Raw genomic sequence first — 26,009 nt, 5'->3', positions numbered from 1 at the left:
GCGTCAGTTAGATTACATCTTGGGATGAGAATGTGTTGAACAGTTACATAGTTAAACACATTGTTGTTGATCAAAGTTGAATCGATGATGAAAACGTCTTGTTTTTGGGGTTGCGCTGCCAGATATACAGCAAAAGGTGTAGGGTTTGTATCGATTTCTTGTGGGTGAGGAGGTTATAGCAGGTGAACGTTGTGTCGTCAAAAGTAGGAAATCTTAATGATGTCCTAAATTATATGATTCATCCAATGTTTACATTTCTGCTGCCAACCCCTTCAACTGTGCTTCGTGTATTCTCAAAATCCAAAGTCCATCTACAAAATCATAACAGAGCATTTATCAGAGCCGCCAGGACTATTATTCGAGACTAATATTAGTAAACTTGTCTCTTTTGAAGATCAGACTCATTGCCAGTCACTGCCTAAAGTAAAAGAGGGCTGCCCACTCTCACACATTGACCGTGAGACTCACGCAATTGTCGATTTTCACACGCTGTCACGCCCCACATCCATTTTCTCACGCAACTTACCGAAATGTATATTCCTCATATATAATATCGACCAATCAGTGTTTATCAACCACACAAACAGGTTAATATAACAGCTGGAGAACAATTGTCACATAATATTTAGCCCAGGAAAGCCTTTTAATGACCAATAATAGGCTATATAGCATATTTACTTATAATTAAAAACAGTTGTTATTATGATAAAAACACATTATATTTATTTAAAAAAATGTATTACATTTTTACATTTTAAAGAATCTCCCTTCCAAGCAATTTACTAGTGCTGCCATGATAGGAAAACTTCGGCTTTTGCCACCCGGAAGAACGTCTATTACTGCCGTGACGTCGTGGTGAATTGTCGTATACCTCATGATGTGATGAGGTCCTCATCACAAAAGTGTTTTTTGTAATAGTTTAAAGCAGTGTTGGAATTGGTGTAAAATTTACACTTAAATTGTTTGAATTATTTACTGTATTTTATTTTTATCATTTATTTTATTCTAAACTGTTTTAATTGCTCTGATTTCTTTTGATTTATTTTAATTTCTTCTATGTAAAGCACTTTAAATTACCATTGTGTATGAAATGTGCTATATAAATAAACTTGCCATGCCTTTCCTTACACTCTTAAAAAGTAATGAAGATAATTCATCTTCATTTTAACAGTCACAATATTGATTTTTTATTATTATTTCATTATTATTTTAATAAATATTTCAGAATGAACACACTAGAGCATTGGCAGAGATAGTACTTCATATTGAGATGTGAATGTGTGTGCAAAATAACTGAAATAAACCCAAATGGATCTAAGAGAATCAGGACATTTCTGCCCAGCGCTAGAGCTGCAAAAACATAATTGAAGAATCTTTATTTTTAAGATAAAAAGTGAGAGTTTTAGAGAGTGTTTTCTCTTTCTAGGAACTGATCACCACTCTATATATCGGATTCCTTGGGCTCATCTTCTCTTCTTACTTCGTGTATCTGGCAGAGAAGGATGCAGTGGATGACAGAGGTTTCACAGAGTTTAGCAGCTATGCTGATGCTCTGTGGTGGGGTGTGGTAGGTAGATCCACACCCATACCTTTCACTGGCACAATGGATAATTGAAGGCATGCATCAAAGAACTGGATCAAGTTGAGTAATGGGTGTTGCATGTCAATGTCTTTTCTGTACATATGCTCAGGTGACAGTAACCACTATTGGCTACGGAGACAAGGTCCCTCAGACCTGGATAGGGAAGACCATTGCATCATGTTTCTCTGTCTTTGCTATCTCCTTCTTTGCCCTCCCTGCTGTAAGTTACAGAGATTTAATAGCCTTAGCAATTGTTCCTCGCACAACAGGCAAGTGTATGAGAAGAATGATAGTATTTCCCCACAGGGAATTCTAGGCTCCGGTTTTGCTCTGAAGGTACAGCAGAAACAGAGGCAAAAACACTTCAACAGGCAAATTCCTGCAGCTGCATGTCTGATACAGGTGTGCCAACTGTTGCTTAAAAATGTGATATTGCGTATTAGTTGTCAGTCACGAGGATAGTCAAACCTTCCAGTGTTAACTTGTTTATTCTGATGATAAAGGCATCCTGGAGGTGTTTTGCCTTAGAGAACCCTGACTCTGCCACCTACAAATTATTTGTGAAGAAGAACCTCAACAACTCATGCTCTAGCCCTAAATTAAAGGTAGGCCCACCTACTTAAAAGCTGGACAACAATTTGCAAGCACAAATGTAGAAATTTGAACTTTTGAATGTGGTTTCAAACTGTAGTACCAGAAAAGAGGTAACGTTTTTTGTCAATTTTGACTTGGCACAGATGAAAATGAGGCGGAAAATTAAGAGTAATGACAGGGATGATGGGCTGAGTTCTCCCACCGTACCATCCATAACCTACGATTCCTTAGACGATGGAAGGGATGGCGGACAAGATTCAGTGAGCAGTATTCAACAGTCAGGTATTATTACCAACAATAAACTAAGATACGGTTGACCTTTTCTACCTCTTCTCTGCACAATTTCACTGTCCTCTGATATCTTTTATTTCACCTCTCCATTCTCACAAAAGGGGCAAACACACTCAGAAGATTTGGTGAGCTTCAGTTAGTGTCTGTCTTGTCTGTACTCACTTGCTATGTACTATTCCCTATACCTGCCTTAATTGTTCCTTTTTTTTTTTTACAGATAAATGTCTAATATTGACTCTTTAAATGAACCATATGTTTTTTTGTTTCTTTGAATATGCATGTCTATCACAGCATAATTTCTTAGCAAGAAATAAAATGTACACACATGGTTCGATTTTAAATATGCTGACTTGATCTCTCTCCTCACAGAACGGGTGCCATCCTGGAACTCTCTGTCCTCTTTCCAGTTTTCTACACCTCCAGGTGGGAAACACAAACAAGTTGAAATTGGAATGAAATATAATGCGTTTCTTCCATTGGAAAAACAGGACTCTCAGTCTGAAATGATGAGTGTGTGTGTGTTTTCTGTCTTTAGTGAAAAAGCCTGGGATTTTCGAGGTGTCGTCTCGGCCCACACTCCAAAGGTGCAGCAGCATTGCAGATGAAATGGAGACTGAGCTGGAGCGAGAGATTTCATTCGTTCCAGTCACTCATGTGTCTCAGTGAGTAAGAACGTACCATTTTTAGCCCAATTTAAGCCGAATCTACCTGGCCGACCGTAAACAGAAGTCAATCAATTATTTAAGTTTCAGTAAGTTTCCACTACTTATAGTCTATCAGCACTCTTCCAGATGGCGTGTGATATCAAATGGATAGGCAATTAAAAAAGTGTTAGCTTGATGGTGTCAGAGTTAGCACACTCCTGCAGTTCACTCTCACACTATCGCTTCTGTAAATACAAATGGGGTCTAATCATCCTGCTAATCTTTGCAGTCACTGGATCCCCAGTTCAAATCTTTAAAACACTTTTAACACATATACGCCATCTCTGCTGGAACAGATCTCAGCTTTCTGAGCCCACCCACCTCAAGTGAAAACATGGCTAAGAAGCGCACAGTGTATATTTCTGAGCCCCAAAGCATTCCCATGAAGAGTGGTTATGTTGCAGGCAGTGTTTTGCCTGAGAGGGGGTCATTATCAGAATCTCTTTGCCCCATTAGCTGGTCAGCATGTGGAACAGCGCAGAGCCTGTGTACTGCAAACCATTTACTTACGCAGGCAATGGAGCGATCCCGTCTCTGAATAATCTAATGAACCATGTCTCGGTTGGGGGTTTACAGCCCATTAGATTATCCAGAGTGTCCCTTTCCATTTGTGATGGGATCCGCCACTCTACAGCATCTAACCTTTAGGCCTCCATTACACTCTAAATAATGTGGAATACAAAAGATTTTGTTGTGCAAACTTTTATTTATTTTGAGAAGCCACAAGAGGGCAGTGGAGGTGCTTTTGTAGACCAAACCCTTCAGATTACAGCATATGGTTTACACTGGAAAAATCATACTAATGCTGCTTTAATGTGTATAATACAGGTGAAGTAGAAATACGAATGCAGAAAAAAAAAGTCTGGTCCCACTTTATATTAGGTGTGTTACACTATGTACTTGCATTAAAAAGAGTAATTGTACAATTTACTTATTGTGTTCATATTGTATTGCAAAACACTTGCTGCTATTAAGGTGGATACGGTTAAGATTAGGGTCAAATTTGGAGGTATGGTTAGGCTTGTGTAAAGTGAGGGTCTTACAGAAATTAATTATGCAGGGAATTTTTTTAAATATAATGTAAAACATGTATGAACACAGTAAGCGCACTGTAGCAAATGATTAATTCAAATGTTAGTACACAGTATAAAGACACATATAAAGTGGGATAAAAAGTATATTTTTTAACACAATCTGGGAGATATCGTAGACTAGGTTTAGTTTTCTTCTAACTCGTGCTATCCTTGTGTATTTATTTTGACTTTGATTGGGCTGAAGTGGTCATAATAATCTCAGAATGAACACAATAACCAAATTGCTTGTACACTGAGATTAATTGTAATCTTCTGGAAAAACGTAGGTGTTTTCCACCAAAGCTACTTAAAAGAGATTTTACATTTTAATTAGCTAGATCTAATATTTTTAGGGTCTTAAGTATGATTCCTCTCTAAATCCTCATTCTTAGGAGACATATTGCATCTCCTCTACAAAGGAGCCTTGTCACTACAAGCTTTCATTTGATCTTTGAAGTTTAATGAGCTTTCATTCGCCTCACACTGAGATGCAATGGCAACAGCTGGCTTTTCTCTCCCTCTCTTTTCTCTCTCTCTCTCCCTCCCTCTCTCTCTCTCTCTTTCTTGTCCTGCTCAGTGTGGGTGTGAGTGCATGTTTATTTGTTTATGTCCAGCAGAGCAGGGTGGGGACTCAAAAAGTCCAAAACCATAACGCTGCCCTGCGTCTCTTCTCCTCTCCTCTCGGCTCATCTCGTCTCCTCTTACTCCTCATCTTCTCTCCTCTCCCTTAGGACGTTTGTCCTCCTCTGACCTTTGACCCAGGCTGTTAACTCAAGAGGCAGAAGAGGCACAAAAGCCTCCTCGTGCCTGCAGCTGAAACAGTTCGGCTGCATTGGGGGTGGGGGAAGAACAATGCCACAGAAACATATCTCTGACCGCTGCGCTCCTAACACATACGCACACACTGGAGGATATCGATACTACCTACACACTTTTATCTATTAAACCTCGATAAAGAACACGACTGTTTCTGCCACGGTGAGATTTTGTAAAATGTTGTCATTCCAGACCTCTTGAAGTGTCTTGAATCAAGCCATTTGGTAGAGAGAGTCACAGTTGTTATTTCATATCAAATACAAAGGCGCCTTTGGCAGCTGCCTGGATCAGAGAAAATAAACTCCCGTCCAGAGCGACACAGGTATAAAGATGAAATCAAAGCAAACGCAGGTGCGTCTGAAAGTGCCCATTTGTACTCGCACGTATCTGCTGTTGCAGTCTTGTAGGGCTGTGGTGTGAGGTTTACCAAAGGAGACCCGGGCTGAAAAGATTGATTTATTCTCAGTAAACAGAGAAGGACTTCTAGTGGCGGAGGCCAAGCCAGGCCGTCTACACTGGTGCAGAGACAAAGAGCCATTGTCTGCAGCTCTACACACGCCGACAATAGCCTGATTGACAAGCGGCCCTAGTCGTAATGGCCTTCTGGGCTAAAGAACGCAAAAGTGACTTTTGTTAGAAACACTCTTGTCTTCCAGAGCAATAATCACCATGCTGGCAATTTCACATGCATTATATACATATGAAGAGTTCAGATGCAAAAGCCTCTAAATGCCATTTGAAATTTTCTTCTTTAATGATGATTTTTATCAAGCTTGTATATTTAAGTTCAGTGATTTCACTTAAATGGCAATGATAATTACCTATTAATTGTTATTTAAGTGAAATTACTGAACTTGAATATACAAGTTTGACAAAAATCATCATTAAAGAAGAAAATTTCAAATGGCATTTAGAGGCTTTTGCATCTGAACTCTTCATATTTTTCTAAGAGCTAAACACACTACTATACTATTTATTTTGAGTGTCACTTTTACTTAGAAGGTGTTTTTGATTCAGCATGTGTATGGAAATATTTCCCCAGTCCAAAGCGCACACAGCCTCACGTTCGCCTGTTAGACGTGAGTAAATGTGTGTGATTTGGAGTGTGTAAGGGGTGCTGAATGGGACAGAAACATTGGCTCACTAATGCCTCTTCAGCGCGGCTTGCCAGCACAAGTTTCTTTATCTTGCCCGTCACGGCCCCTTTTCTTCCCCCTTAACAGTAATTGTGTTTCGTTACAGTGTGTTAGAGCTAACGAGGGACATGGAGCGAGAGTCAGCCAAGCAGTGAAAGACAGAGAGAGAGAGAAAGGGAGAGTCGCTCAGCAAGAGAGAACACATCCCAGATGATTCTCTCATTTGCTGTCAGACCAAGAGCCCAGCAAGACTCTCTGTAGAAGTTTGTAACAGAACACTGACTGCACACGGTCAACTTGACAGCTATTCAATGTGAGCAGCGGATGCCAGCAACAGTGCTTTAAAAAAATGCCTAACATTACGGATAGTTCACCACCCAAACTTTTATTTATCATACTGATAATAATTGACTCACTCTCATGTCGTTCCATACCTGTTTGACTTTGACACTTTTGAACAAAAAAGTGGAGGCTTTCACAGTGATACCATAGAAGAATCAATTTTGGTTATCCAAGAAACCTTTTTGTGAAAGGTTTCATTTTTTCTTCTTTGTTCTTCTGTGAAGAACATTTTAAGAATCTGAAAAACCCTTTTCCACCCTTTGTTTAAGGTTCAATGGATGTTAAACGTTCTTCAGGGAACCATAGATGCTAATGGCTTTTACAATTCTGTTCTTTTGCTTACACACACATGCACACACGCACACACACAAATATTTTTATTTTATTTGTACATACAGTATAATGAAATTCAGTGGGGTCAAGTGTTGTTTTGAACCCAACTGACTTTGATTTTATGTGCAAAAACAGTTCTTTAAAATATTTACTATAATGTTCCACGGAAGACAGGAAGACAAAGTTTTGGAACGGCACAGTGGTGACTAAATGATGACAGGATTTTTATTTTTGCATCAGCAGTCCCTTCAAAATTGCATTTCAGTTTTATCTACTCAGCATTTTCAAATTCAAAAATCACAAATAAAACTTTTGTTGTCTATGAGCACCAATATTTCCGTTTCACTTTGTGAAATTAATATCAATGTGCCATATCAGGTTTCTTTCAGAGGGTCTGGCTAAGTTAGTGACTTTGTTAGCTGGCAACATGATATGACAAAAGGCACCGAGGCCCCTGCTGATGTATAAGGACTTGCACTGAAACGAACGCTGTCAGTTTCTTTGCTGTTGTAATGTTTAGGATCATATGAGGCCACAAGTTTGGGACATAAGCCATTTAGTCATGGTGTATAGCAGCGAAGGACTCAATGTCAGAGTGAATACTACATCCCTGTGTGTCACTCCTCATAAGGACATTTAATACTCTCCGTATTTGCCTGGCGCTTTGATGCTCGGGATGAAAGAGATCTTTGCTTGTCTGAAGCCAGAGGAACCCCTGCTGTGTGTGTATGAGCATCTTGTGCACGCACGTCTTTGTGTGCACATGTGTGTGTGATGGCTTCTGGCCAGCGGCCCAGACTCCACCCCGGGTCTTTACCCAAGTGTACAATGTCCAGCCGCTGGTCAGCAATAATCGGTCATTACTGCCTCAGTGGCCTTTATCTCAGCTGACCCCTTATTAAAATGTCATTTAGGTATTTGAACTAAAGGGGGAAGATGGAGCTGATATTTTGGATAAAGTCCTGTACTGCGCAGCAGAGCCCTGTAAAGCTTGTGATTCTCAGATCGTGGCTAATCAGAGCGCTCCTCCCCTCCTCTTCCACAGAGCTATTCTTAGACACTCAGGGCCCCCATGAGCCTTTTAGTGCCATAGTGCCACAATCCTGCAGCCTGTGGCGCAACACCGCCACACAAAGGTCTTCATCCTTTGACTCGCTGAGACGAGTCACAAGAGTGCACATGGCCTCAGCGGGGGACTTTGTGGTAATTGACATGTGTTTGTGATTTATCATATGATGTAACAAAACATTGGGGAGGTTTTGAGTATGCAGGCCGATTCTTTCGGATAATTGAGTTGTAAGTTATATCATGCAGTTAAAGTCTCTGAACTTTAAATAGCTGGTCCCACTATAATTAATTGCTGCTTTAAAGACAAAATCAGTATATGTTTGTTATAAGAAATCTCTAATCCTCATAAACACAGGATTTATTTGTCCTGTGATGACAAAGCTGTATTTTCAGCATCATTACTCCAGTCATAAGTGTCACATGATCCTTCAGAAATCATTCTAATATGCGGATTTAGCACTCTAGAAACTTACTATCTTATTATTATTCTTATATATGTCTTATTATCAATGTTGAAAATATTTGTTCTGCTTAATATTTTTGAGAAAATCACAATATATATATATATATATTCAGGATTATTTTATAAATAGAAAGTTCAAAGTATTTTGTTACAATGTAAAAATCTTTACTGTCACTTTTAATTTAATTTAATGCATCCTTGATGAATACAATTATTCATTTCTTTATAAAAAATCATACTGACCCCAAACTACCCCAAAGAGTAGCATATAATGTTAGAAACGTTGGGTAAGTGCCTTTAAAAAAAACAAAAACAAAAACACAACCTAAATTAAATTAGATCCCTTTAAAAGTTAAAACTCTGAAAACATACAAAGAATGGAAATATAGATTATACAATGGATATTGTGTGGATTATATCTCTTAATTGTCATCCTTCTGAAATTTTGCATGCTCTCATTTAATAGTCACACAACTGTCTGATTGATTTGGTCTTTTTGCAGAACCACGGAGGCCATGTTGGTGTGTGAGAGAGAGAGTGTGTGTGTATATGGATGCTTTTTAGTGATAAGATTAAGTGAAGCCCGGTGATTGTTATGTTTCCTGTTTATCTACATTTGATTACACTCAGATTAGCTGAGGCCCTTTAGAGTGAGGTCAAATAACAGGCACTTTTTCCCACCTAAAACACAAAAACACCCTGGATAAAATGCCACTAAATTTCAAATCAGCCTTGCAGGTTCAGTTAGCTTTATATAAGACCTAATTTACTCAATAATATATCCTCTCTGAAGCTTCTCCTTCCCCTCTGAATTCTTCCTATCCATCCCCAGAATCAAATCAGTGAAGCTCTAATCAATACACAAGATGCTGCACATGTTGCCCTAAGGAGCGGTCGCTGACCTCGGATCAGGTGTTCTCTCATCTATCCTCCTCTAATGAGTGTTAGTAGTTGCACAGAAGGGTTGATGTCATTTTCCAGACGAGATCACCTCCTCTGACCAAATGTTGTTGAACACACCCGTTAGGGTTAATTGGAGGTGGAGAGTTAGACCCTTTGGCCTGAAGTGTTGATGGTACTAATGGCATGTTTATTTCCTGTCCCATGATGTACGTCTTTGATCTTTATTTGGTGCGGTTAGGATGGCTTTTGTCAAATATTTGACATCACTTGCTATTTACATGGACAAAGCACGCAAACTCAGACCTTGGCTTTTGATCATTAAAAACGTTACAAAATGGGTTGATTTTGGGGTTACGATTTAATTTATGGTCTGTACATTAACATGTAGGTAACATCCCTTGAAGGGATAGTTCAGACAGAAATGAAAATCATTACCCATAAATTGTATTATATATTTTGAACATTTTCTCAGTTTTTGTCCAAGCAATGAAAGTCAGTGAGGTCAACTTGTACTGTCTGGATGGGAAAAAAAGAGTAAAAAAATAAATAAAACATTCTTCAAAAACATTTTGTTTTCCTCAGAAGAAATAAAGTCATGCAGGTTTTGAACGGTATGAGCAATTTTGTTTTTTTTTAGTGAACTATATAGCTTTAATACTTTTCTCACAGGAAGCATTGATTGTAATATTCTTCTCCTGGGATTATGTTAATACATTGTTTTGTAATAATCACATTGTCAGTACATTAAAATACAAAATGCAGCGTTGATGCTCAATGCTGATTTCCCAAACTACTCTTTTGTCATTCAGTTACTTTCACATCTGGCTGATTTTGTCTAGCAGACTCAAAAAAAAAAACAAAAAAAAAAAAGATTGGGAATGGAAGAGAGATTTGCGGTCTGCCTTCGGCAGAAAGAAGACCTCATATGATGGCCTCCTTTTCTCTTTCTCTCTCTATTTGTCGGTTTGTCTGTCTCTCTCCATCTTTTTCTTTCTTTCTTTCTCTGTCTGTCCCAGTGGGAGTCTTTCTCTCTTTGCGTACGTCTCCACCAGTGTTCGCCATTAGCCAGGCTTTGTGCCAGCACTAGAGGCAGATGGTGACCCTGCTAAGGTCATGAGACCAGCGTTGCTATGCTGGTAACCATGAGTGGAGAGAGGAAGTGGCACTGCCTCAGGGACAGATGGGGTGGTTCCCATGTTCCATCTCTTGTGTCCCCCGCCTCTCTCTCTTTCTGTCGTCTTTCCCTGCTCCATTGGAATGACAAGCAGCCATGGAGGTATGATTCCTGAACTCTGTGCAGATTCCAACTTGAGTTTATCAGTTTGGATTCTGTAGTTTTAAACGTGTAATGGTCCACCAAAATGTAACCACCCTACCAAATTAAGCTCTGAGATGCATGTGAGTTTCAAACTGACCATTATACCATGAACATTTATAGCTCAAGAGAGTCGTTGAGCACTTGACATGAAAAATAAGTTTTTTCCTCACAGTTTCCGCAAAAATATTAAGCGGCACAATTGCTTTCAACATCGATAAGATCAAGAAATGTTTCTTGAGCACCAAATCGTCATCATTTCTGAAGGTGACACTGAAGACTGGAGTAATGATGCTGAACATTCAGCTTTGCCATCACAGGAATAAATTATAATTTAAAATACATTCAAATTGAAAACAGTTATTTCTGTTCACTGTGGTTTTTTTCTGTGTTTTTCATTTTAAAAAAAATGCTGCCTTGGTAGGCATTTTTTTTAAAGTATGTCTAAAGGTTTGGACACACCTGGTCTACAGTTTTTTTATATATTTAAACATTTACTTATTCTAAATTAATTCAAACTGTAACAATATTCAATTATTTTCTTTTTTTATAGATATAATTATAGACAATATATAATAATATAATTAATATAATATAATTAATATATAATTATTAATATAATTAATTATAGATAATAAGTTGGACTGGAGAGTGAAGAAAAAGCAGTTTTGATTTAAACATGGTTGGACATTGTTGGTTTACAGCATAACCATAGGCCTATTCGTTTTAATCATAGCTATAGGAAGCTATAGTTTGACTATAGGAAATAGATCATAAACTAAGTCATACTAAGAATGCAAAATAGCTTCAGTTTTTGTTACCTGGAGTTTCCATTACCACATTTCCTCATTTTTTTAGTACTAACCTAACAGACATCGCTGTGGGTATGATAATGTTCAAAGCTATTTGACCACTGGCAATATTACCCAGAGGGATGCTGGGTGAAATCTAGAGAGTATGGCACCAAAGAGCAGTAAATTGGCAGTTGCCTGGAGCACGGCATATGCCTTATCCCTCATTTCCCTGTAGCCCGCAGCCAGGGAGAAACCAGAAACTGTCAGCCAGCCATGTCCATTAAGTCAATGAGGCTTGATAGCCTGCAGCCAGTCTACTGCTAATGCATTTTAAAAGAACTTGTGTGAGTGTGCTCCGTCTTTTGTCAGTGTGACATGCAACAGACACGAGCCTTAGCATGCTAACATGATACAGGCATGGATCACATCGAGACTGGCACGCGGGAGCCGACATGCAAGGGAAAGTGTACTTCTCCTACTTTGTCTTTCTTGGAGACAATGTTCCATTCCCCTATAACCTTGGGTCTCCTGGGAGTCGATGCCCTTCCCCCCGCCACCAAATCTCAGTGCTGTGGTTTTTGAAAGCTTTGAAAAGCTGAGAGAGCCTTGTATATGCTCTTAGACACTGTGTCCTGGTCGTGACCCTTGTACTCAATGGCCACTTGCAAAAGTCCTATACATAAACAGCATCTGGAGTGGCTCAGGGCTGTACCTGAAGTCTTAGCAGAGACTGATAGGATTGTTTTGCAAATGATATTGAAAATGTGAAAGGTCAGTGATTGTGCTGCTACGTTAGTTAGCGGTGACTTGCAACCAACATGTCAGAGACCACATTTGACCATGAAATATGTATACATTTAAGATTCAGTTTTCATTTCCTCTCTATGTACCTTAGCAAATCAATCTCATGGCAATCTAATTTGGACTTTTTTGTGACGGCATTACCCTACTCTAACCCCAACCTTAACATGCTTACTTTTTTGGTAACACTTTACAATAAGGTTCGTTAGTTAACATTAGTTAACTACGTTAGTTAATATGAACTAATAATGAATAGCACATATACAGCATTTGTTAATCTTTGTTAATGTTATTTTCAACATTTACTAATACTTGATTAAAATCTTGTTAACATTAGTTAATGCACCGTGAACTAACATGAACAAACAATGAACAGCTGTATTTTCATGAACTAACATTAACAAAGATGAACAAATGCAGTAACAAATGCATTGCTCATGGTTAGTGCATGTTAGTAAATACATTAACTAATGTTAACTAATAAACCTTATTGTAAAGTGTTACCACTTTTTTCTAATAATAATAATACATTTTTAAATGATTCACATCGTACAAATCCAGAGGACATCGCCACATTATAACATACTCATGTGAGATTAGGTTGACTAACAATAATATATAATAGTAATATTAAATATTGATTTGATAATCTTATTTTTTGACAAAAATGACATTTTTACCTCAAACCTGTATGGCGTTTTTGTAGAACCAAAAAAGAGGACATTTTTAAGGATATAGACGTTGATTGTGTGGGGGCAAAACAACATTTTCCTAATTATTTTTCTGTTGCAAAGAAAAAATTAAAGTCATACATGCAGGTTTGAAATTTAATATGGCAATGATGACAACATTTTCATGTTTATGTGAACTAACTGCTGCTAGGTGATAAAGTTTCATTTCGATTTTCACTTTAAAATTGAAAGGTACATGTAAAATGTTAAGTATCTTTCTTAATACTAATCTCAACACATAAACACACAGGTTGCGGGATTCCCATCGAGCAGCCATTCGTGTGATCCAGAGAATGTACTACTTTGTGGCCCAAAAAAAGTTCCAGGTAAGATTTTTTTGTTTTCTATTTGCTATGAGTTAGCATGTTACGTCACTATGCAAAATGCAGTCAAAATGCAGATTTTTCTTCACGTTTCCAATCGTGAGCCTTCCTTGATCAATTTCAGTGTAGTGAATAAGGTGTCTTTTAACACTTATTGAAGAGAAGAGCTTGTGTTGGGCCTCATTCAGTCACAGCAGATGCTCTGCCTGAGTCCTCAAAAATACAGGCTAATGTCAGAGGATTACCTTAATAGCTGTCCTACACACTTTCTCCTCCTTTGTGCGATTGTGCGACACTTGATACTCGTTACTGCACTTTGTTTGTCTTCTCTCTTTACCCTCCCATCCTCTCGCCACCCATTCATTTGACCCGCTTGCCTCAGTCATCTCTCAATCCCCTTATTTTCTCCAAGTCCTTCTCCCCTCCTCTCACACACTCTTGCGACACAGAACACACACTTTGCTGTGTTTGTCAGATGCTGCTGGCTAGATTTGCTGTTTCTGATGTCATGACAATGTTTACCCTTCTTTGAACGGCTACTTCTCCTGAATTGGGTCATTTGTGCCGGAGATGTGTGAATGTTTGGTTATTTCAGCAACGCTGATCAAACTGAGCTTAAGTTCTCTAGAAAACTGGAGCTTCACACATCTTCCCCATGTTAGTCAGGAAGTTCAAATAAATGAAAATAGCTATAAGCATTATCACCTGCTCAATCTGCCCCGAAAGCAAAGATTAAGCTTTTGATCACGTTTGGTTTCAGCAGATGTGAATCAAAGGCGAGAATCAAGAGGAAATATTTCCCCTCTGGGCTTGTTTGATTCGGGGCTGGTTGCATCAAGTCAACCGACTAATAAAACAGACTTTATTCATAAAGCTTCACTCAACCTAACAGTAGGGCCCTGCAAGTCAAGATCATATTAAGATTTGATTATAAAAATGTATCTATGAGGGAAAGTCCAAGTGTATTCAAGTTAATTCTTTAAATTTAGAATCACTTTTTATCTATTGTCCTGCATTGTGAAAATTGAAGTATGAAATGTACAAACAATGTATTCTCTCAATACAATTTCATGGAAACGGCATATTGCAATGATGCAATAAGAAAAATCGTATTCTTTTTAAATATAAAAAACTGTATTATAAAAAATAAATTAAGTATAGGTCATATGCACATAAACAAAACACACATACGTGTATATATATATATACACACATACAGTATAGTATATATGTGTGTATATATATATGATATATGTGTGTTTTATTTTTATATACACTCATTAAAAGTCAGCAAGGATGCATTCATTTGATCAAAAATGACAGTAAGGACTTCTATACATATTTCTATCTTACAAAAATCCTGTTCTTTTGAACTTTTTATTCAATATTTCATCTAATCCTGACAGAGAAATGTATCACCGTTTCCACATAAATATTAAGCAGCAATGGTACTATTGTAATAAATAAGTATAATAGAAATGTTTCTTGATCCCCAAATCAGCATATTACCATTCTGAAGGATCATGTGACTGAAGACTGGAGTAATGATGCTGAAAATTCAGCTTTGCCATCACAATATTACTGTTTTTACTGTACTTTTTTTAATCAAATAAATGCAGCCTTGGTGCGCATCAAAGACTTCTGAAGTAAATAAAAACTTTTGACCGGAAATGGCAGTGTTTATTTGTTACATATTAGTATTTTATTAGTATTTTATTAAGAATAGATCTAAGTAATAACTATATGCCCAGACAAAAAAGCAAATACATCGAGTGATGAGTGCAGGTGTTATATCGGCAGGTTTTTGTGTGTATATGTGTGTTTTTGCAGCAAGCGCGTAAGCCGTACGATGTGAGGGATGTCATTGAGCAGTATTCTCAGGGCCATCTCAACCTCATGGTGCGCATCAAGGAGCTCCAAAGAAGGTGGGATGAGGACTCACTTTATCACCTAGCAGCAGTTAAGCATATTGGGAAAAGTGTTTACTTTAACCTGGCTATACATGGATGACATTTTATAGGAATAAAAGCAATATAAATTACTGTTTCATGACCTTTGGGTAAATAAAGTTGGGGAGTTAAGAGTACATCCATCTCTGTCACTATTCCTCTCACTTTTCATCTGCCATTTCTGTACATGAACATTTCACATGGCGCACGCATGGTCCTAACAGACTGGATCAGTCCTTAGGGAAGCTGTCCTTCTACCAGACAAGTTCAGGTAAAGCTAGGTCATTCATTACACTTTCTGCTCTCACATTCCGCAACCCCACACCATGTTTTGCTACAGTTTGACCCCTTCGTTGTTCTTAATGTTGCTGTTTATTGTTGGCTTGTAGCACATTCGTGTTTATGGAGGGTTTTTATTATGTTTTTCTTGGCTCTATTTTTGTCTTCTGTAGAACGCTTGAGAGACAAAGGCACAAACACTATTGGCTCCAGACTCAACAGGATGGAAGAGAAGGTAAGCACTTGAATATTTGTCCTGCAGCCAGAGCAGGGTTTAGCCTATATCTGAAGAAAACACCAAAAACTCACAATGCTTACAAGAGTCTAAAACGTCTTTGTGCGTAAACCACAATAGGCTAAAAGTTGGGTCCACAGAATATAGAGGTGAATTTTAGCAATAAGTGTAGAAACCAATCACCTCCACCAAGTTAATCATTAGTAAAATAATAACACGTTCCAGGTCTTTAGTTTACATGCAAAAGCACACAACAGCGTTGGTTCAGACGGATTCTATAGATAAAGATCTGTAGGCTTCATTCATCAAGCCTTAACCCTGGAGGCAGAAGAAATCTTTCTCTGCTTTCAATCAAATATCACTTTTTGAAGACTTCTCAAACATTATCCATGAGTGATGTGTGCTGATAAGGGTGTTAAGACTAAAAAGAACAGCTTTCTGACTTCTGTGTGTGTGTGTGTGTGTGTGTGTGTGTGTGTGTGTGTGGCCTCCCATGGCCAATAGAATGACGGGGATTCAGGAGCTCTACAAACACTTTGTCTACTGTTCATTTGCCACTCCAGCCATAAATCCTTTTACAAACAGCTCTCATCCTAGACACGAACTTGAAACAGCATACACATGATCTCTCTCTCTCTCTCAGATTAGCTTGCTCTTTCTCCCTCTCAGAACTAGCAAATTGACTAATTTTATGAAATGCCAGAAAACAGCCTGTTTAAAATTCTTTACTGAGAAAGAATTGAAAAAAAAAAATTAAGATTTTTTTCTATTTTCATAGCTGACATATCTAGGAAGCGATACAATTTTTCTTTTATATCTAGCTACCTACAAAAAGTAAAAATCAGGTGACTTAAGGATTGATTTCGATCTCATTGACTCATTTTATGGTCTTCATATCTCTATGACAATGCTAGTGAGTGATGCATTGAGTAGCCAAATTACAAGTATTACCCAGTTGGACACGTCGTAAAGAACTGCTTGAAAATGTTTCATTAGCTGTAGAGGCTGTGGACAGGATACCCTGCCCCTTACAGTGTCATTCTTCTTCCCATAATTCTGCAGTAAACAGGAAGCAGGCAGTGTCTGGCATAAACAGGAACAAATAGCCTTAACTTTTATGCTAGAAACTCATTACTGCATCACTAACACAGTCTTCTGCCTCCACTCTGACTGGATTCTCTTCACATTTAGGGCATTGCTTTTTATATATAACCTTAAGATTTTTTATTTATTTATTTATTCAATCATAAATAGTACTGTTCAAACGTTTGGATTGTGTAAGATATTTTAATGTTTTGTAAAGAATCCTCTTATGCTTAAAACAGTATTATTGTGAAATATCATTATAAAAATAAAATAACTATTATAAAAATATAAATAAATAATTTAAAAATAACTGTTTTATTTTAATACATTTTAAAATGTAATGGTTTACGGTTTGCAAGTAAAAACCAAGTGTAAACTTTTATAGTATTATGATATGACAAACTCGTAAGTCTAAGTAAATGTTTAAAAAAGTGTCATTTTGTGTGAACTATCCCTATACGTTTCGATTCAAGATCTTGTTTTTTCTCTGTGGTTAGAAGTGTGTATGTTTGCATTCATGTCTATCTGGGGAGCGACTGTATATGTTTACATGCTCGAGTCCCCTGCCGTACGCTATATGTTTGTGCATATGTCCATGTGTTTGTATGTGACTGTGGTGCCACTATCATTGTTTAAACTGTGGTCCAGCATGGAGACACTCGTCTGGTTATTTCTAATGGGGTGTAGACAGCCCTGGCTCCACACGTCACTTAGCTTTAACCCAGCGGAATGACATTTGGCTCCCCAACTGTAAAATGAAGAATTCTCCGACAGTTTTCTTCCTCTCAAACATGAATCCCTTTAAACATTTAACAACAATTCCCTCAGGTTTTAAAATATGTATAGCTTTCTAACCACATAGACAGTTACATAAACAGTACAGTAAAAAAAATGCTTTGAAGTTACTATTAATACTATTTTAGTCTTTCTGCTTTAAAAGTTCACTTTTACATCAATGTGTGATTTGGCTTTTTTTTTGTAATTGATTGTGAAATTTACTATCTGGTTCTGAGTGAACATTTGTCAGTGTGCTCTGACATTTAAAAATTGTTTATTATACAAAAATGTCACAATTTTCTTTTCTTTTCTTTTTTTTAAAAAAAAGTGTAGTTCTGACTGTATTATAGTTTCCACTCAGTTCAACCATGTGATTCAGTTATAACAAAACAGCATCACCTCTTTTCATTTAACTGACCTTTTTACGACTATTCATTATCACCTCTTTGATCAAAGTTTAATCTCATTTACAGCATCTTATAAGACAAGGTTCTATCAGCGCTACATATTTGAAACCCCTAAAAGATTCTATACAGAGCCCTTTTTAAGGATTCAACAATAAGAACCCTTTAGGGTTCCTTGTAACCAGGAAAAAGTTCTAAATGGAACCTTTTGGGTTCATTCATTATCATTTGTTTTGTCCTTTCCGGATTAAATATTTAATATTATTGACAAACATCAAGACCCTAAAATGTATTTATGAATGCATGTGAATGATCACAAAATTCAAGATATGGGGGTTAGAAAATGTATATATTTATATAATTTTATGTTGTTAACCAATATCACACGAAGAGTGCCATTTCAATTTTTCTCCTCCAAAAATCGATAATTTAAAATGTGATATTAATTTACTACAACAGTTTAATAAACAATCATTTAATTACAACTAAAAAATGTTGCAGAGTAATGTAATAAATTAATGGATAATATTGTGCCAAAAGGGTTCTTTCTTGTCATTATAGAACCTTTTTAGCATAAAAGGTTCTTTGGAGTTGAGTAAAGAACTATATGCTTCATATATAGAACAACCCTTTTTTCTAAGAGTGTATAAGGATGGATTTATTTCTTTTGCTAGAATGTTTATACAGATGGGACCTTTTATCAGTTGCTGGCGTTTTACGGCTTGTATGGACACATCGTCTCTTGTTTGTGGCGTTATTTACCCAGACACTATGATGACGTTATTTTAGACAGTGTTTTGAAAGATGTGCTGAGACCACACACCCGTTTCCCCACAGATCACACACATGGACAGGACACTTAACAGCATTTCAGAATCTCTCAACCTGATGTTGGCGAGGGAGAGACGGGGGGATCTGGCCAAAGGGAAGGAACAGCGTGGTAGCTTCCACCGACAACCAGCCACCCTCAGCCTGTCATTGCCGGACAGACAGGACAGCCTGCCCGGCTTCGGGCAACTGTCCACACCAACTGTTATTCATGAGGACAGCTGAGTCTAAAGCTAAAGGACCACTAAGTCACAAAGTGCCTGTGATATGTGATCAGTTTTGGCTAAAGTTAATGTAAGATATTGGGTCTGGCTCAGGTTTAGCATCAGCTGATTTTAAGATATCTTGTCGGACTAATTCTGTTCACCTTTATATTTTGTCCGACAGTTGAATTTCTTATAAAGCATCACGTAAAGAAATGTGTATACATATTTTTAGCATACGATTGTGTAGACTTTGAGTTTTTGATATTGATTAGTTGGTTAGACAGTTCAAAGGGAGAGAGTTCCATCAGTCTAAAAATTGCTGGGTTGTTTTAACCCAACTGGACAAACCCAGCCATTGGTTTCAATTTTTTGATAACATTTTTAACCCAGCATTTGGGTTTGTCCATATTTGATGCCCTCTTAAAAATAAAGGTTACAGAAAAGGGGGTTTTCGCAGCAATGACATATTTGTTTTGCCCAAAGAATCTTGAACAGTTCTGAAGAACATTTTAAAATACCTAAAGAGCTTTTTTTTTTTTCCTGAAAGTTTCCTCATGGAATAAATGCCAATAAAGAACCTTTATGTTTAGGAGTGCAGATGTGAATGATTATGATGTTATTTTGGAGTGTTATGAATTGACAAACGTCTTTAAATGATTACTGTTGACATGCAGGAACAAAATGTGTGCTGCTTGTGTTTATGTATCAGTAATATAGTCTTTTTAGAGGATTTGTGAATACTGTTTAAATTCAGCTGGAAAGACTTTTCACTATATCGTCTTCGCAATCAGGTTTTTTTTATTTATGTTCATTCACTAATATGAATGTTCTATTTTGTTTTTTAAAATTGTGAAATAAATATTGTATCCTAAAACAACACTACTGATTTTTTCTCTCCAGTAAAATCCATTAGAGCGAAAACAGCCCTAAAACGCCTGCGCCAAATCCCAAAGGAATTTAGTCAAGCGAATGACTTTGGTTCTTAAGCTCAAAAACCTCCAAATAAGGTTGTTTGCACTATTTTCAAGAAGTTTGAAAAGCATTTTTTTCTCAGTCTCAAAAAACTGGTCCTAAGTAAACATCTTGTTTCTTCTTTCTTATGTTTGCAGTACTTTAATTTCCACCATGTTTTCGTGGGGTCAAACGCCCTGACTATTCAAACACAAGTGTGTGGGCAGTTCGTTCGGCTTCCCGCTCTTGGTGCTACTATTTATGCCCGTGTGGAGGCATTTATGGCCTTCGGGAGCAGTTGTTGTCTTTTTTTTCTAAAAGTCTTACGGTGACACTTTCAGAATTCCTTTAGAGCATCCCGACAGATCAATGACTTATGCAGCACACGACCATATGGGGAGCACCGTGACCTCTGATCTTATTGTCATACATTTGCTTTCAGGGGTGAGGGGCATTGTTGCTATGGGGATGATTACATGCACACCCTTTGACCTTATCCTGGGCAGTAACACGGCTGTCCACTCCGCCTTTGTTCGTGCACAGCTTCTCGCATGGGCCATTGTCACCTGTAATATGTGCAACAAATCAGACATTCCGTCACATACGCATTCATGAAAGGCATGACAATTTTGTCTTTATTATCTCGAGGGCATAGGATTATATCTCAGAAAAGCTAACGTAGCAAACCAGGATGTCAGCTTCCTCTTAACCATTTGTGCCGACTTCATCTTAATTAAATGAAACCACTCGCTATATGCATTTGCTCTATCTAAGCCATATTCCACCAAACTTGTCCCAAAAGGGCAGCGGAATTAGACACTTTAGATTATACCTCTTCATGGCAGGACAACTAAGTCAACAATGGAATGGACAGGACAACAGTATTGGCAGACACCACAGAGAGCAGGCCTGCTACAGAGGGGGTCTGGCCCATATGCCGCCAGATAAATGATAAGCCTTTGTTATTCGTTTAAAAGGACGTACTGCTGTCACTGTCTCTGGGACTGCTGAGCAAACTTTGGGACCAAATGCCATTAATCCAAGCTAGTGAACCCATAGAGGTGTATCCAGCCTTGAAGACACAGCTTGCCAGTGCCTCCGCTTGTTTTATGGGTTTTATTAGAGAAAGAGAAAAAGCTCTGAAATGGAGAGGGCTACAACACAGAGATGAATGGTTTGATGGTTTTGCTGCAAATTGCAGGTGTTTGTGTCAAAAAGGCTGAGAAAGTGATGTTCCTGTTACATAAACACACTGCAATTAAGAGGGGGAAATGAATTGTTAAGTTTGACTCTTTTTTATAACTTTGTTTGTATATTATTAACTAAAATAGAAGAAAAAATCAGTGTATCACTGTAAAAAGTATTTGTTGGTTTAACTGAAAAAGAAAGCTAAACTAAATTTTAATAAAACGGTTTAAATTTTAGTTAATAGAACGAAGGAGATTAGTTTAACAGAAACTCAAAATATTATTTTATTTGGTACCATATTAATTATATAAGTTGATTTGACAAAAAAATGTGATAACTCATGAAAATAATGTTTTACAGTGTAGTTTGTTGGTAAAACAAATCTAAATCAATAAATACTTAGGCTTTTTAAAACATTTTTAATTTTAATAATAGTTTACTCTTAAAACTAAGTTCTAAATTTCGCAGTGATGACGGAGAAGAAACATTTTGGGTTCCCCAAAACAGTTATTAAAATAACCACTTTTTGTTTGTTTGCTGAACATTTTAATAATCTAAAGGACCTTGTCCACTAGCCTATATAAAGAGCTTTATGTGAATGGAAAGGTTCCGTTGATGTAAAAGATTCTTCATGGAATGTCAACCTTTATTTTTAAGAGTGGCCAACTAATGCCGTGTATTTTGTATTCCGACGCACAGTAGGCTATTTCCTGTTTTTATAGTCAAATAAACGAGCCTAATTAATTTCATGTTTTAGTCAGAATAAAAGGATTCGAATTGAACTCTTAACTTCATTTAATGATGTACAGACTGCATGGGCTGAATGAATGCGTCTCTGTGGGATTTGCTGATAAAAGTCGCGGTCCCATGAGCCTGAGGAGGTAATCCATCTGGTCAGGAAACCCATCCGAGCTATAACGGAACATATTGGAAACCCTGTCAAGCTGGACATAATGATTTTAGTGTAAAAGCTCAAATAATGAGGCCCAGTTAAACCCTGGGGGATTCCTCACATTATACAAGTCACATAATTTCGTTTATTAAAATCCACGTTTTTCATTAATAATTATGAAACAAGATTGTGTAATACTAAGACAATTTCATGAATGTTTTAAAGGTAGCTACAGTAGCATGCCGTGCAGCTTTCTCAATATCATACTTTAACACGCGAAAGATTCGTTCACGTAGGCTAATTAGAAAAAAAATCTAAATATTATTTGTATAGTTAATGTAATGCTTATACTTTTAAGCAAAATATATGTGTTTCTAGGCTACGTCGCCGGTAGCTTCTGAGTTAGGGACTAGCTACAAATTTATCAGGCTACCTTAGGCTAGGCCTATTTTGGCCTGCTTGTATAGCTATATCTACAGGCTAATTGGTAATTATTATTAGCCTAATCGTAGTTAATTAAGTTTGCATGCACATTGCATGATATGTAGGCATATTTAAAGTGTTTAAACCGAACAATCTTTATGTAATTGTCTCCTAACGTTGTTCGTTTCTTCATTTGAATGATGGTCAGTCGCTGTCATGCACTGGACTGGAGTAGCTAGTAGACTATCTCTGTTGTCATGCACACGACTAGATACGGACGAGAAACAAAAGCAAACAGGATTTGTGAGCACCGAGCGCTTCTGTGAGAGCACAAAGCCTCATTTGCAGGTGAATGCGATGGCACTCGCTTCGCCTTACGCCTTTAGCTGCCTTTGTTCCATTTCGCCTTTTTTTGGTGCCAGATGGTCATGGAAAAGGGAAACTTCTTTAGAGAAAGGCTATATCTAGCGAAACACTGGCACTTACCTAGCCCAAACGTGAACGACAAAAATTAAAGGGGGGAAATCTGAGCCTATCTGAAAAAAAAAAAACGTTGATAAGCTATTTTCTTTTACTGACAAATGTGAGTTTTTAAAGGCCCAATTCACTTTATTGTGGAGTTTGGAGTTTATAGTGAGTTTATAAAATCCAAAGAATGAACTCAGACCACTTTCTTCCGCTTTATCCAATTACCTTACCGGTCACTTTCCAGTCTATTATGATAAAAGTTTCAAAGATTTTTACAAACACTGTTCATACTATTTAACCCTTTTTAAGGTGTCCTTATTATAGTGTAATATACATTTAAGTACCGAGTAATAATATTTAACTGCATGTCTATTTGTAGGTTAAAATTAGGAATAGGGTTTGGTTTAGGATAGTTGCATGTATACACTATTTAAAGGTTAATTACTAGAGCAATATGTAACGTGAAACAAAGGAACAAAAATAAAGTGTTACCTATTATTTTATTTGACATTTGATAGCCTATTGTTGTTATTCGTCATTTAAAATATAGCAAATAAATATATAACCAAATTAAAGGGCTATAGCCATATGTTTAAGTAGAAATTATAACGTGGTAAAATTGAACGAAAGTTAAATAAATAAATAAAAAATAACCAATTGAATAGGCTACAGCCTATTCCAGTTTTAACTACAAGAAAGAGTTTCAGCCAACCTATTTTGCTCACAATTACATTTCGTTTTGGACACGAATTTATTTTACCTAGATCTATTTTTGTTCACGTATTTTTTTATTTTTATTTTTCCCCATTAGCTTTTCCCCTAACTCGATGGCATTATAAAGATCTGGCGTGTGGTGGTATCTATAGTAAATGTTATTCACAGATAGTGTGTAGGTGGGGGGAGGGGAGGCAGGTGGTTGGCGTGTAAATAGAAGGAGCCCATTTTGTTCGAGTCTTGGTAAGTGTTTCATTAGCGGGATAGCTGAGAGGGTGCTGAAAATGAAGGTCTTATGTGGACAAAGCGGGGTTCCAAGGGCACCTGCCTCCTTCATTATGGAAAGAAAATGGCATTTAAATCCTCCCTGTAGCACGCAGCTGCCCGCATATCCCTCCCCACAAACACTGAGGGCGGAACAGCTGAGTCTGTTTAGAGGCCAAACTCTACTCTTTTTGTCACAGGCAAAATGTTGACGCCTAAAAAATGAAGGGCATTTTTTTTTTCTGCCGTTTACCCACATCCCATTATATCCACAATAATGATACGTGACTTTCACAAGAACACACGTGAATACGACCAGGTTAGCAAAAATATAATTTAATTTACACTTTGATTCAAACGTGAGCTACATAATATATTTTAACAAACACGGCTCAGAAACATTCTTTGCATGATGCTGCATACAAAACTTAAATAAACAACTTAAAATAATTAAAAACAATAACAATCACTGTAAATAATAAAGTAACCAACTATTTTGAACATAAATAAAATAAGTTAGTATATTTAAAAAAAAACAACAACAAAACCAAAAAAATAAAAAATAAGAAAAAAGTATTGCTCTAATCTATTTAGAGCAGTGTGGCCTAGCCCTCTACACATGTGGAAACAAAAGAAATATAAAATTGCACCATTTAGACATTGTAACACTGCAACAAAGTCTATGTATTGCTACATATGTTCAGAGAGAGAGAGAGAGAGAGAGAGAGAGAGAGAGAGAGAGAGAGAGAGAGAGAGAGAGAGAGAGTGAATGTCTCTCGTCCCCTGGTTTTCTTTCATCCGCTCTGCAGATAAAACACAGGTGGACTGATGCATGGAGTGCAAACATCTGTAAAGCAAAGAAAACGACAAAATTACTATTTATTCCATGGCAAACAGCAGCTTTACGCTGGGGACAAACATTTAAATGGCTTAAACTGAATAAGTGGCCAATCAGTTACACGTTTGTTTAATGCAATCAGTCGGCTAATAATAATTGTTTTTATCATAGGCCTACTATTAATGCAATGATATAAACAGTTTTATGCACAGAGTGGATACGCACCATCTTATTGTTTTGCGTGGCGTGACTTCAATGCTGGTGGGTTCATCCTGCTTGGATTCCAGGTTTCTTTTTCTTTTCGGGAAGAAGTCTGGTGGAAATCAATGTTTTTGTCGTTAGACATGTTTCGCTCAAGATCATATTTAAAAAAAAAAATCGAAACACTTAAATTGTCCGTTACTTTTAATTTCGTTTCAATGCATTAGCCTAAGTTACCTGTAATTTGCAGCGTGCTGTTTCTGGGGGCCTCTGGGATGAGTGACCTCTTTCGCCTGTTTCTGAGGACTGAAGCGCGAGCTGGTTTTGAGTTGAGTGCCCCAGAGAGGTTCTCCTGGTTAAGCTCGCTGGGTCGACTTGGGACGTCCGCGGATTCTTGAACTACCGGACTCCAGGAAATCCCGTGTAACCCACAGTCAGAAGTGCTGGACGCGTCTCCTGTCGCGTTAACAGACGCCGTGGCGAGAGCTCTTTTATTTTGCACTTTATCCTTGTAGAAAAATGGCATAGCGTCCTCTGAAATCGCCTCCCACTCGTAATCTCCAGGCAAAGGCGAGTTGGTCTCAAAGTTAAAATTCCACCGGGTCTGGTCTCGCTCGGAGATCTCCTGGAGTTTGCGTTTCATTTCACCGTGCAGCTCCTCGTGATCTACGGGTCCGAAAAGGTTACGGCAGACCTTTGTGCGGGCGAGAAGAGGAAAGGTCCTCCGTGCAACATGACGCTCCAGATTGCTTGATACGTCTACGTTTGCCATGTTGCTTGAAAGTCAATGCCGCGAGCTGACGCTTGTTTAGCTCTTATTGTTTGTAGTCTGTTTATATCTGTGCCGGTGGTTAAAGGCCAGCGTTTGTACGAGCAAAGGCCTCCGATTGGCTAGGCGGACACCACGCCCTGTGTAATAAACCCCCCTCGTATCAGCAATGTCACCCTATCCCCCTTCTTATTTAAAAACCCACAGTCCGATATGGCCCATGCATAAAGGCCATGACATAAATGATTGTTTCAGAGAGAAGTAATTT

General features: G+C 37.7%; 2 protein-coding genes across 2 annotated transcripts in view; one reads left to right on the top strand and one right to left on the bottom strand.

Moving 5' to 3' along the window:
* Nucleotides 1-19,912, top strand: part of kcnq1.1 (potassium voltage-gated channel, KQT-like subfamily, member 1.1) — a 37,774-nt gene extending 17,862 nt beyond the window's left edge. The window contains exons 6-17 of the mRNA XM_039658091.2: nt 1,427-1,567; nt 1,692-1,802; nt 1,889-1,984; nt 2,086-2,187; nt 2,320-2,458; nt 2,837-2,890; nt 3,003-3,129; nt 13,197-13,272; nt 15,100-15,194; nt 15,443-15,489; nt 15,671-15,732; nt 18,837-19,912. Of these exons, the coding sequence (XP_039514025.2) occupies nt 1,427-1,567; nt 1,692-1,802; nt 1,889-1,984; nt 2,086-2,187; nt 2,320-2,458; nt 2,837-2,890; nt 3,003-3,129; nt 13,197-13,272; nt 15,100-15,194; nt 15,443-15,489; nt 15,671-15,732; nt 18,837-19,052 (1,266 nt within the window). The 3' untranslated portion in view covers nt 19,053-19,912. The remainder of the gene's footprint in view (nt 1-1,426; nt 1,568-1,691; nt 1,803-1,888; nt 1,985-2,085; nt 2,188-2,319; nt 2,459-2,836; nt 2,891-3,002; nt 3,130-13,196; nt 13,273-15,099; nt 15,195-15,442; nt 15,490-15,670; nt 15,733-18,836) is intronic.
* Nucleotides 19,913-24,253: 4,341 nt separating this feature from the next.
* On the bottom strand, nt 24,254-25,901 carry cdkn1ca (cyclin dependent kinase inhibitor 1Ca). Its single transcript, XM_039658102.2, has 3 exons — nt 25,210-25,901; nt 24,997-25,084; nt 24,254-24,780 (listed from the first exon to the last, which is right to left on the bottom strand). Coding segments are annotated over exons 1-3 (624 nt in total). The 5' UTR covers nt 25,745-25,901; the 3' UTR covers nt 24,254-24,779.
* Between the last annotated feature and the right edge of the window lie 108 nt (nt 25,902-26,009).

This window comes from Pimephales promelas, chromosome 1, assembly GCF_988280905.1.
Source record: "Pimephales promelas chromosome 1, fPimPro1.hap1.1, whole genome shotgun sequence".
NCBI lineage: Eukaryota > Metazoa > Chordata > Actinopteri > Cypriniformes > Leuciscidae > Pimephales > Pimephales promelas.
This window is presented reverse-complemented; position numbering and strand designations above follow the sequence as displayed.

Bases quoted from the DNA above. Each gene is read 5' to 3' on its own strand.
- cdkn1ca (XM_039658102.2), bottom strand. From the start codon at position 25,744: ATGGCAAACGTAGACGTATCAAGCAATCTGGAGCGTCATGTTGCACGG. The intron at 25,085-25,209 runs GTAACTTAGGCT...GATTTCCACCAG, and splicing joins CAGCACGCTGCAAATTACAG to ACTTCTTCCCGAAAAGAAAA.